At 39.2% G+C, this 13365-nt stretch overlaps 1 protein-coding gene across 12 annotated transcripts in view; it reads left to right on the forward strand.

Annotated features, from left to right (window-relative positions):
* The window catches only part of sipa1l1 (signal-induced proliferation-associated 1 like 1), a 444836-nt gene that overhangs the window by 395211 nt on the left and 36260 nt on the right, over positions 1 to 13365 (forward strand). For 10 of the 12 annotated variants that reach the window (XM_063052303.1, XM_063052359.1, XM_063052321.1 and 7 more), the window contains 4 exons: positions 3571 to 3689; positions 5337 to 5812; positions 7135 to 7365; positions 8966 to 9004. In XM_063052303.1, coding sequence (XP_062908373.1) covers positions 3571 to 3689; positions 5337 to 5812; positions 7135 to 7365; positions 8966 to 9004 — 865 coding nt within the window. The remainder of the gene's footprint in view (positions 1 to 3570; positions 3690 to 5336; positions 5813 to 7134; positions 7366 to 8965; positions 9005 to 13365) is intronic. The other 2 variants (XM_063052386.1, XM_063052396.1) reach the window with 2 other exon arrangements.

The following is a 13365-nucleotide window of genomic DNA, read 5'->3' on the forward strand; positions in this document are numbered from 1 at the left end:
CAACTTTGATGTGTGTTGGTTTATTTTTCATATTGCGCTCAGACCCCGCTTCACTCAGAGGTGGAGCACCATGTGAATCAGTGCTATGTGAGGTCATTAAAACATTACGTAAATGGACACGTGTGCCTGATTTTAAAAAATATTGAACCTGAGATGTAGGGTATATTATTTTATGTGTACACTGTAATTCATGGAGTAACAAACAGGCAAATGGGCCTAACTTGTACATCATGACCTTAAACATAAAGCATTGTTGGTGCTTGATGATGCCCCAGGCCACCCTGAAAATCTTGACATGCTTCGGACCTGCATTCATGAAGCACCCAACACCACCTCATTACTCCAACCAATGGATCAAGGAGTAATATCGGATTTTAAAGCCTACTACCTTCGCATCGCACATCGCAGCAGCAGCTGAGGGAAGTGGGTGGTGGTTACGTCTTATAGAGGAAGGACCAGGCTGTAGGTCCTCCTCGAAGTTCGGCGGCTTCTTCAAGTAGGCATTGAGATTTGACTGCCTCTCGTAAAGCAGTTCTCAGTAGAAGGGAATTGTGTCGAGAACATCTCTCTTTGCCTTACTGCTTCGCTCCCAGTCAGGGTCGTTATTGATTCGGGTGATCATGGTGATACCAGTGCTGAGGAATTTTGTGGTGATGTTTCTCGCTGGTGTTATCTCTTCTCTATCCATGTTCTCAGCTTCACCCAAGATGAGTTGCTCTATGAATTCTTGAAGCTCTTCATTATTAAAGCTCTCACCATGAGGATGCAGTAACTCTTCAACATTGCCATCATAATAACATCCTCTAATCCTGCTTCATTGGCCTTATGTTTTGGATGACTGGTTCTGCCTGAAATCCTAGGATGCCATTGCTGCTTCCACGCTCCGTTCATGAAGTTTGAAGTTATTTCATTCCAGGCTGCTTTGATATTGTCTTCAGCTTTCATGATGTTGTCAAAATGGCCTGATGGATTGTTTGTCTTGACCTTTTGTTTCCTCTGCAGGTTGTTTGAATGTGCGAGGAAGGTAGTAGGCTTTAAAATCCGATATTACTCCTTGATCCATTGGTTGGAGTAATGAGGTGGTGTTGGGTGCTTCACGAATGCAGGTCCGAAGCATGTCAAGATTTTCAGGGTGGCCTGGGGCAGTATCAAGCACCAACAATGCTTTATGTTTAAGGTCATGATCCTCACAATACCACTTGACTGCTTGACAAAGTGTGAAACAATCCAACTTTGGAAAATCTCAATTGTCACTCAGGCTTTCTTGTTTGATTTCCAAATCACTGATGGACTTAACTTTAAATGCCTTTCATTGCTCATGGTGTTTCAGCGTGACACACAATCATAGGCTTTAACCTAAAGTCATGTTTAGCATTGCCTCCTGGTCCTTCACAGCCTCGAACCCAGGTGCATGTCTCTCTTCTCAGGAGATGAAGGTACGAGAAAGCATTCTTTTCCAAAATAGACCCATTTCATGCACATTAAAGACCAGCTCAGGAGGATAATCATCCATTTCAATTATGCCCTTCAGTGCTGCAGGAAAATCCTGGGCTGCCTTGCTGTCTGCACTTGCCGTTTCATCAGAGATGCATACACCAAAGAGGTCACTGCGATGCTTAAATCTATCAAACCAACCTTTGCTGGCTGTGAATGCTCCCGACATTCTTCTTGAATATGATTGAAGATGCTTCTTACCTTTCCAATATCATCAGCTAGCTTTGAGGCATGTTTCGTTGTATTTGGTCATCCACCAATATTTAGTCAATTTTCTAGTTTTTTCAAGCAAACGGCTCCTTGAACAAGTCATTTTCGTTGATGATAACATTGGGGTACTAATTGGAGAAGCTTTTATCTTGTTTGCATTTTTATATAGTAGTTCTGATCGTTGGTGTAACCAATTTCAAAGAGGCGCCAACATCAACCTGACGCTCACCAGCTTCCAAATACCTTATCACTTGCAGTTTCACATCCGTGCTAATGCTTTTCCTAGATATCTTAGATGTACCACCCTTACTGGAAGTTGCTTGCCATTTTCCAGACATTATGGGTGAAAAAAGGAATAAATTAGCGAGTGAGTAAGAGTGTTTACACATGCAGGGAAGGCAGAGCGTGAAGTAATACATGATTGGCTGTGAATGGCTCAGAGCGTATCTGAAGCGCTCTCATTGGCTGATTGAATATTTACTGTAATCGCAGCTGCTCTTGAGAAATTTTAAGTGTTTAGAATAAATTTAGTGTCATTTTAAAAATTTCAATGAAGAATTGAATAACCATGTTGTAATGAATCAGCGCTACGTGGGGTCTGAGTGTACTGTCCTGTTGCATTCTTTGTGAATATGAATAATTTTTAAAATATTTTCCTGCATAAATTTCAATTTCCTGCTGCAACTGGGCATTTCATATCAATGAAATTGAACAAAAAAGACATTTTAATTGGGTATATATTTTTGCATTATTGAAACTACTGACCGTATTTCAGCTTTTAGAATCAGCTGAACTATCTTCCAGTATTTCTTTTTCTCACTAGTTTTAGAATATATTTACCCCAGAGCAATATGTTCAAGGCAGAACTGAGGAGAAAACAGCACAGCCCACTGCCTCAGGCATAAATCTGAAATAAAATCATCAAATGCTGAGAATGAGATTGGTGAGCTGTGATTGTTTGTAAGATAACCTAGTCAGGTACTGAATTTCTTTTTAAATATTGCAATGAGGAATCCTTGATTTGGTTCAATAAACAGATCTACAGGTTTGATTGCACTTTAAAAGGTTGTCATATCTTTCAAACTTTGCATTAATTTTTTATTACGTAATAAGATTAACAAATTAGAAGTATTTTTGAAACAAAAGCCGTATTGTATCTCAGCTCACGGTTTACTTGCAAATACTAATGCTGAGACACATGGAAGTGTTTGATCATTAGTAGGTAATTAAGATTGAATAACTAATGAGGCAGCCCATTCCTCTCTGATGTGAGGTAGTTTTTGGAGTCCAGAGTGTTTGCTCTGGTAAGGAATGTACACAGATTGAATGGACTATCAGTATATTTCTTATGATACTTGTTACTTCTGCATCTGCGGAAAAATTAGCATTTGCCGTCTTAATTGTATTTACCTTGTCATCTTGTGGTTCTCCAAAATGTTGCCTCATTGATCCACAGAATGCACATTCTTTGCTACAATGAACTATTCTATTTTGATCATAGTTTTGGAAAAATATTCCTTTGTACAGAGGTTAAAATGCAGTTGTAGTTCTTTTGAGATTGACCTATTTTTCAATTCTGGGACTTGCAAACAGCTCACACAAAACTGCTGCTAAATGCATTTTCAAAAGCTTCTATTAATTAATTGCAGCATCTGAAATTATAATTGTAGCAGTTTCTGGATCCAATTTCCAACACGAATGTACTCTGTATAACTTCAGTAGTAGAGATTACAGCTCCTTCAGCTTCCTTGCTATGCCAGTTTAAAGTCTAATTAAAGCTGGGAATGTTTACAAATCACACTTGGGTCAGAGGAAGAAGAAATCCTCTAATAGGTTTTTTAAAAAAAGTATTGAAATATATTTCAGAGCCAACTTGGCATATCCCGTCGGTATCGAAGGTAACATCTGCACTCAGAGATAGCCCCAGTGGGAGACTGGTGAGGCAGGAAGTTGTGGACCACGTTTCGCCAGTCAAACATGGACAGGTAAACAAGTTAAAACTTCTTATGTGCCAGGTTTATGTCTGTGCCAGCATAATAGGAGTGATCTCTCCTCCTCACCCCCCATGCCTCCATCTTCAGCATTCTTATTAAAGACTTGTTGTGCAGAACAAACTGTGAAGGTTTATAGATGCTTCCAACTCTTAATACACAGAGAATTATTGAAACCCTTGCAGTGATTTTCGAGGTAACAGAGTTCGATTTGACATGTTGACGTTTGATGAAACAGCCTCACGTTCAGCTAGTTAAACAGCTTCTTTGCAGCTCCTGAAATTGAATCTTGGGCTCAGTATACCTCAATCTGTTTTTAAAAAATGGATGTATTTTTATTCTTGGTTGTTTGTACTCATTACATTTTTGAGTTACTACTGGAGCTCAGGTTCTGCCACATTCTTTGACGTGACATTATATTGTCTTGACAAAGAAGGCTGAGTGGGGGAATGCCCAAGTTTAAAAAAGATCCTAATTTGCATTCATGGGGGTGAGTTTCCTTTCATAAAAAAGGAAGGGAAGAGGAAGCAAAGCCAAGGGAATGAATTCCAGAAAGCATATTTTCTCAAGTACTTTCCTCATGGGCAGTGCATAGGCAGTAGGAAAATGGCAAACTCAAATGATTTGAGAATGTGGGCCAGTTCATACAACTGGTAGATTGAAATGCATGAAGTGCTCAAAGGTTTATTTTAGAAGTTATCATTTTAAAACATTGCTTACAAAGTTCACAGAAATTCAATATACAAAAAGTCAAAGGAAGAGAAAAACAGTAGAATATACAGGCTCTCAAGGCAAAAACCTTCAGGGTACCAGGAAAGAAAAGTGAAGTGATTTAGGGAAAGAGGACTCTTCACTGGGTTAAATACATTCAAATTAAATGTTATTGTCTTCACATGTAGCCTCACGTTCCTTTTTCCATCCCGCCCCAATAAACTGCATGACATGAAAAAAGCTGTATTGCTAAAACTTCTTATCCACCTGGGAAGCACAAAATGTTAAAGCAAAGTGCTTGAGAAATCAAATGAAGGATTGATCTTTTACTACCTGGCGAAGGAGCAGCGATGAACCAGACATTTCTGTAAGGAAAATTGCTTGAGGAATATTTGTTTATGGCAATAACTTTGAATTATTGTCTTTACAGTCCAGGGTTGCCTACAAAGAGAAGGGAAGAGAAGACCATCTTGAAACTATTTGAGTTCAATGCAAAACACAGAGCATTCCATGATTTTTACCTTGTATAGACACTGCATTGCTGAAACATTGTGTTTTATGTGAATCAGTTATCTCTCCCATCCACTTCCCTCCCATCTCACGTACACTAGTACAGGAACATTGCATCATGTCCCAGCATTTATGGTCCCTCCTGACATTTGGAGTACTGTCACTATTACTCGATAGCATCATGATACACTGAACTTTAAAAATGGAGGTTATTATGATTTAGTGTCTCTTAGTTAAAACATTCAGGTTGATAGACAGGTATGAGATTCTTAACTGACCTGAAGTCTTGTTTTTAAGAATTCAGTTACAGATCATCTTTTAGATGATATGTTTTGAACTGTGCATTATGTTAAATAAACTGTAGTTATTAAATAGTTTAGAGTCTTGACCAATGACACTATTTCCTTCTCCACTTTCCAGTCTGAAGCTCAATATTCAAGCCATTCAAGCAGCAACACACTTTCCAGCAATGCTTCAAGCGCTCACAGTGATGAGAAATGGTATGACACAGGGGACCGGACGGAATCTGAACTAAATGGTTATAACTACATTCAGGGTACATCTGCAGACAGTGGCATTGATACAACCTCTTACGGGCCATGCCATGGCAGCATGCTGTCCGCAGGAACCCCAGCTGCTCCAACAAATTCTTTGAGGTCTGCACCAACAAAAGAGAAAACGGCTTCTCCTTGGCCTGGTCCAAATGACAATGGCATGCACTGCAGCAGATTAGGAGATCGAGGCTCCCACAGTTATGAGAGGAGGGGCGCACTCTCACCGGCACTAAGCACAGAAAGTCAAAGCAGATGTTACGGAGGGTTGGTCCATAGTGTTTCAAGTGCATCAGCTCAAGAAAGCAGAGCGTATAGCCTCAGTGATACCTCCTCTCAGTCCAGGTAATTAATTTGTGATTATGTGTCATTTGTGTTTCTTCTGAGTTTGTCCCAGTTTCCCACCTACACTAATAGTCTTGGTGACAGCCCGTCAAGGCTGGCATTCTCCTCTCCCTTCAGCCACAAGAAACACTTACAAAAAAAAGGTGCATTTGGCAGAAGGTAAAGTGCCTGTTCTAACCTTTTCCAAAGTGTGAGCATGTGTCTAAGTTTTCATGGATAGATCTATGAGAGAGTAATCGAGGATAACCACTTCTGCAATGTCATGGCAGTAATGTAGCTGGAAATGAGTAGGTAAATCTTCTTCCAATATTGGCTTCCCTTTTGGTTGTATTTCCATCACTCCCTTCGCCTGGTAATGCATGAGAATCACCACACATCGTAACAACAGATACTGTGTTAGAAATACGTAATTGTTCAGAGTACGAATCTTAATGTGTATATAATTTACATGAAAATCATTATATATTTTGTGAAAGCATGTTGTGTTCAGCATGTCAGTATAATTGATATGTGTTGAGAATGTGTAATTTGGCTCATTTGCCTGAAGTCATTCATTTTGCCACTTAATATGTTACAATTTGATTAATAACTTGCAGGTTAATTCTGGTTGGAACAGTTCACAAAGGAAGATTATGTACATATTTTGTGCTGATTGATTGCCATTTACCTGTCACCCTTTTGTCTTTACCAGTCTAAAGTGGTTCCGGTCCTTTATTTGACAGGTTTATATCATCATGGCTCTATTCCTCAAAAAAAATCTCCCTTTCTTTGCATGCCTTAATTCACATTGTCTCAAACTCTGGAACTTTTTCTTTAAACTCATATCCCTCTTCAATTCCTGCTTTTGATGACTCAATGCTCTTTTCCCCTTGGCTAGAATTATTAGTCATCCTGGTGTGGTAAAAATGTCCATTATATTCTTATATCCGAGGTCTTTGATGAACAAACAGAATCCTTATTAATGACATACAACGTTTGACCACATTCACTCAAGGTGTTAATATGCAGCTGAGGATAACAAATCCCACCTCTTTAAAAGGTGAAGACCACTCCTTGCCTGCTGTCAACAGTTGTCATCCATGTTTGCACACTGCAAATTTTTCCACTGCAAATGAGCAAAGTGAGCAATCTGTTCTTAGACAATTCAGATCACTGAGTAATTTAATAACATCAATAATTTATTTTAAGAGGGGAAAATATGCAGACTAAAAGTGATATTTTGACTAAAACAGTGGATCCATGTAATGGCCAACTTGTGAGATGGAAGTTCTTCATTCTCAAAATGCATACTCCTTGTAATGGGGAATTTATTTATTTTCCAGTACTCTGAGTTCAAGGCATTCCATTAGTCCAGTGGTCTTTACACACAGTAGGAGTTCACCCCACGATGAGACTCAGCCAACTCCTTCACCCCAGGCGTCACACCATTCATCCTCCACATCTGGGCCCAGAACATTTTATCCTCGCCAAGGAGCCACCAGCAAATATTTAATAGGCTGGAAAAAGCCAGAAGGGACTACCATTAACTCTGTTGGATTTGTGGATTCAAGAAAGTAAGATGCTAAGTTTTTCTCTGATTCTCTGAAGTGTTCTGTAATCCATTCTCTGTCAGCAGTTTAAATACTTATGTATGGACCACAAATCAAGCAATTCTTGAATCTCTGTGCCCACACTTATTTCAGCAGAGTTTGCTGGGTCATATATTGCCCCTCCGAAGCAGAGAGAGTGGTTCAGGTGAGGGTGTCTGGGCATGACGTGTGTGTACTGAGACAAGTACAAATCACTTGCTACCCATGTACGTGAAGGTACAACTGTGACCGAAGATGTGTATCAATTACTGCTATAATCAAACTAAATAACTCAGTCAACAATTCAGAAAACTGCTCCATATAGGTGTGTAATTGAAAGATTGATAGCAAATAGCACCAACAGAATGTTAGCAAGGGAAGTTGTTTTCTGTTTGAAATCTGATTTAGGCTTCATGATAATGAGAAACAGGAATGCTGAAAAGGGAATCAGATCAATTTCTTAGAGGGTATATGACATATATAAATGCAGAATTGGGATGTGTTTTAGGAAAAATAGGCTCATCCATACAAGAAAATCTGTAATTCCCCCTATTCATCTATGCATTGTTACTTGCATATGAGTACAACATTATGAAGAACTGATCAGAGGTTTTGTTGAAGTGCAAATATTGATTTGTTTTTCAGTGAAGAATTTGTGTTTTCAGGTATAATTAAACTTTTTTTTAGTGCCCTGCTTTTCTTTCACATTAAAGCTTAAAGTAATATCTGAATTTTGCTTTTAGCCCTGGTGCCTTCAGATATCTATGACAAAAGGAAGATAGTTGTGAAGCTGTACTTGGGGTGCAAGATAATGTTAGAGGAGTTGCTCTTACCAGGGCATCTTTAGTTCAGTACTGATAACTAACATGAGGGTAGGTGAGAAGAAGAATAGCAAATTCCTTTATAATAGAGTACTGTAAAGATCATTTAAGAACCCATATGTTAAATAGTCAGCTAAGTCTGCTCTGATATTACAAAGAAAACTGATAGCAAGTGCAGCTTAAACTTGTTACAAAAACAGGATCGATCTTCAGTCACGTTGCCATTATTGGCTGAATCATACCGTCAAACTATAAGCTGACATCCAATAGATGCTTGCAAATAGATTTCCAGTGGCATAAGTATTTGAATTCCTTTATATGTGTCAAGTGCACGAGAAAGGACAAAGATACTTGTTTCTTGACTATTCCTTTCTATTTAGATTTCCTGCTGTGTTGTCACTGTTAGTGACCCTGCGACAAAAGAGGAAATTAGCACAGGTTGATGGGAACTGTCATGCGGGCTCCCTGCACCTACAGTGTTTTTGATAGTGACAATAGAAGACAGTATTGTAAAACCCATGTAATAGACAGCCCAGACAATTTTCATGTTTGCAGTTGACCTGTTGACTGCTGTATATTTTATTGAGTTTTGAGAAAATCTGCCACATGTTATTCCTTATGTAATGTACCTCATTCCAGTTAATGAATTCCATCTTTATCACAATGCATGCATGGCTACAGTAGGTGACGATCATGACTCTATTTAATTGTTAAATACAGAAACTTGTACATAAATTATTTATATTTACTCTTTTTCTCAAAAGGAAATATCCTGCAGCCCTTAATGTCTGGTGGAATGTCAGGTAGTTGAGTGTTCACGACATACATTCAAAGAACAAGCTTGGTTTGTTGTTTGAGCCACGGTTGCTTTTCATTAGCCACGCATGTGATTTTGTCATGTCAATTGCAGTATATATACGTAATCGAGCATGGGCTTTGTTGTGTAAATTGTGAATGGCATGAAGGCATTTGACGTACACTGAATTGTAACTAGGGTACTAGGGCAAAAGAAAATGAAAATCTGAAAAGTTGCAGCTGCTCAAAATCTGAAGTAAAAGCAGAAGGTGCTGGAGACATGCAGCAGGTCAGACAGCATCTATAGAAAAATTCAGATTGAAGACCTGCTGCTTCCAGCATTTTCTGTTTTCCATGGGGAAGTGTCAGTTCATTAGCAGCACTGCGATTGCAAGTGAAACGCCAATCTGCTTTGTAAATCAATCGTCCTTTTTTCACTAAGCACAGTGGGAAAATTTCAACAAGGACCGCAACTGGCTAGGGTCACCAGCAGCCTGGGGTCAAGGGTAATTTGATGCTGACTTCTCTGGTAACCCTCAATTCCCAAGAGAGGAGACTGAGGGAGAATAATGGCCTATGAGTTTCAACGCAGAGTGACACTTTTTTTTCCAGTGTTGTGTGTAGAAGTCAATGTGTTCCCCAGCCCCTACGCCCTCAAGATTTGAATGCAGTTATGATTGTTTACGGATTGAATCATGCCACTCTGGAAATTCAAACAGGCATTTCCAATCACAACTTGCGTATGTGAACATTTTATAGTCTTGCCTGACAAGTACAACCTTGTGATTCTAAAACACTCGTCAGTGGGTACTTTCAAACCAACAGGGTCAGAATCAAAATCAGGTTTAATATCACTGGCACATGTCGTGAAATTCATTAATTTAATGGCATCAGTACAATGCAATACATGATAAATATAGAAACTTAAATGAATTACAGTAAGTATATATGTATGTTAAATAGTTAAATTTAAAATAGTCGTGCAGAAGCAAAAGTAATTTTTAAAAAGTGAGGTAGTGTTCATAGGTTCAGTGTTCATTTAGATATCAGATGGCACAGGGTAAGAAGCTTTTCCTGAATCTCTGAGTATGTGCTTTCATGCTTCTGTACCTCCTTCCTGACAATAACAATGAGAAGAGGGCATGTCCTGGGTGATGGGGGGAGTGGGGAGGGTTGGTTCTTGATAATAGATGCCTTTCTGAAGCACTGCTTGATGTCTTGGTGTTGATTGTTCTGCTGAAATCACAACGGTATGATAAGAATCTATTGACAGCATCTCTCCACCTATCTCAACCATAACCTCTAATATACCAATCCAATAGCAGTTGACATCCTGCAACTCAGGAAATGTGCTTTCAAATATTCCACTCATTGATGAAGAAATATTTGGTTTTATCAGATTGATTTCATGCCTTCAGCAACCAGAGTTACATGACCTCATTTTTTGGGATCTGGGCATACTGGCCAAGCCATCTCTAGTCACCATTGATCTTGGTGTGCCTTTTCAGATTAATAGGTAACTATTTTGTGTGGGTCTCTGCCTCGAATATCCCCATGGGCAGAATATTCCAGATTTTGTGATTCAAAGATTGTGACTAATATTGTACCACTCCTTCACCATTCCCCATCCCCTTCTCTCTCTCTATCTCTCTATCTACCTCTATCTCTATCTCTCTATCTTCCTCTCTCTCTATCTCTCTCCGTGTCTCTCTCTCTCTCTCTGTCTCTCTCTCTCTCTCTATCTCTCTCTCTCTATCTCTCTCTCTTTCTCTCTCTCTCTCTCTCTCTCTCTCTCTCTCTCTCTCTCTCTCTCTCTCTCTCTCTCTTTATTTCTCTTTATCTCTCTCTTTATCTCCTTGCCTGCCCATAGCCTCCATCTGGTGCTCCTCTCCACCCGCCCCCCCTTCCATATCTGGTGCTCCTCTCCACCCGCCCCCCCTTCCATGACCTTCTGTCCTCTCCTATTAGATTCCCCCTTTTCCAATCAAGTATCTCTTTCACCAATCTACTTCCCAGCTCTTTACTTCACCCCCCTCTCAGTTTCACCTATCACCTTGTGTTTCTCCCTCCCCTCCCCCCACTTTTTAATTCTACTCCTCGTCTTTTTTTCGCCAGTCCAGCTGAAAGTTCTCGGCCTGAAACGTTAACTGTTCTCTTTTCCGTAGATGCTGCCAGGGCTGCTGAGTTCCTCCAGCATTTTGTGTGTGTCACCACAAATATCTGCTGAGTTCCTTGCTGTTCATTACAAAAATTTACGATTTGGATGTAAATCTTGTAGGTATGATTAGTGAATAAGCAGAAGATGCGAAAATTGGAGCTGGTGGTGATGGTGAGAAGGATAATCTACAGAGTGATGTCGATAACTGGCAAATTGGGCAGAGCAAAAGCAGATAGAGTTTAACTCTGAAAAGCATGAGCTAATTTTGGGAGGTCAAATTAGGGAAGGGCATGCACCATAAATGCAAGGGCCTTGGGAAGCACTGAAGGGTAAAAGGACATAGGTGTACTATGTGCTGTATAGTCCATAACAATCTGATTTCCAGCATACTTTCCCTCTCTGTCAATGCTCGTTAACTTACTGAGTAAATTTTCAGATTTCCATTGTTTGTTTTTAGAGTGAACGTAATTTGTCACCTGATCCAGGTTTTGACCCGCATTAGTTGTGCAGTGTGATGCATTATGCATATCCAAAATAGGACAACATTACCATCAGTATAATGCTCAAATTAGCACAAAAAAACGTTCATTGTTATTCAGATGGATTACCACAGGTTTTAAGTACATGTTATCAACAAGCTGAAGCATGATGAACATCAGTAGATGGCAGGGGAATAGTTCAATTATGTACTGAAGCTTAGTCTTGAGACTATGTTGCTCTGTCACAGAGAACTGCAGGAACTAATGGTAGTCTGGATAAAATGGCACTCAGTACTTTGATACCCTGCAGGCTAACTTGGAAATGGAATGGTGTTAGCTGAAGCAGGAGAAACATTTGCTGCAGAAATTATGTTCTGATATCCACATGGAAATCGAGTGCTTTGTGAATTGAGCTGTGCAGCTATAGAATACCCTCAAGAAAAAAAGACTACTCAGTCAGTTCATCATTCAAAGGATGCAATTTAATAAAACTGTTCATCGCAATCAGCATAGCCTTTAGCTTTAGTAATCTTAAAGAGATGCAAGTTTTTAACCTGTACTGCAGATAGACTTTTAAACAAATTTGCAAAAAGCTCAAGGAATGTGAATGGTCTTTAAACACAAATAATGTATCCTCATCATTTATTTGGTTTTGACTTGTTTACTTGGAATGCCGCCCTAATTTAGACTCAAATTACCTAAGTACCCCTAAGAATGATTAAGCAGTACTGAGGTCCAAAACCTTGTCTCAAATTTTGATTTTAGTTTTCCTTTTATAAGTTTTGAGGGGAGAGGCACTGCTTATTTCCTGCTGTCTCTCCCATTAAGTTTCCCATTTTATATATAGTGAAATACTGTAAATAGGACAAGCATGAATGTTACAAGGCATTAGTGCTGCCATTCACGTGAAGATTGATATAGACAACCTCATAAGATTTTAGGCATTTGTTCCATGTGTTGCTGTTGCTCAAACATTTTCAAAGTGTGGGTATTCTTTAAAATTATGTAGGTGTATGCTTTCACTATAGAGCTACTTTAGCTAATTATAAACTATACGTTAAAAATCAAAACCCCTAGAAATGCAAAGAAAAGGCATTTCAGGATGTATATTGTATACATTTCTCTGACATTAAATTGGACCTTTGAACCTTTGATTCTGCACATTCTGGAGATCTAGAGCAGCAGACATAAAATGCTGGAATAATTTAGTAAGTCCATTTATGGAGGGAAATAAACAGTCGACATTTTGGGCTGAGACCCTTTGCCAGGATTCAGTCTTGATGAAGGGTCTCAGCTTGAACTGCTTTTGTGTTTTGCTCTGCTTGAATGGAGAAAGGAGCATCCCTTTTAGCAAGTATGTGATCGGACTGGTCAATATCCATTCACAAAATAGTTATCGTCAACTGTCTGTAAGCCACGTGGTTTGGTTTCTGATTGTGTAAGTTTGTAAGTGTGCTCACTGGCTTTCAAGGCTGTCTAAGTTGAAATTTATCATCCTCACATACATTTTCTTTGAAACGTCCCCTGGGTGTGCAAAAAAGAAAAAAAAACATGATTTTTAAAAGATTAGAAAATTGTAGAATTGGACGGAATTGAGGGCTTAGTGCTTGAAAAATGCTAAGCTGAAGGTTATAAATCTTTAAAATTTTCTGAACTCCAAGTTGTGGATGCTTAGTCATTGAGTATTTTCAAGGTTGATTTTTGTTTCTAAGGGCAATGGAGGGTAACAGCA

This window comes from Mobula hypostoma, chromosome 1, assembly GCF_963921235.1.
Source record: "Mobula hypostoma chromosome 1, sMobHyp1.1, whole genome shotgun sequence".
Taxonomy (NCBI): domain Eukaryota; kingdom Metazoa; phylum Chordata; class Chondrichthyes; order Myliobatiformes; family Myliobatidae; genus Mobula; species Mobula hypostoma.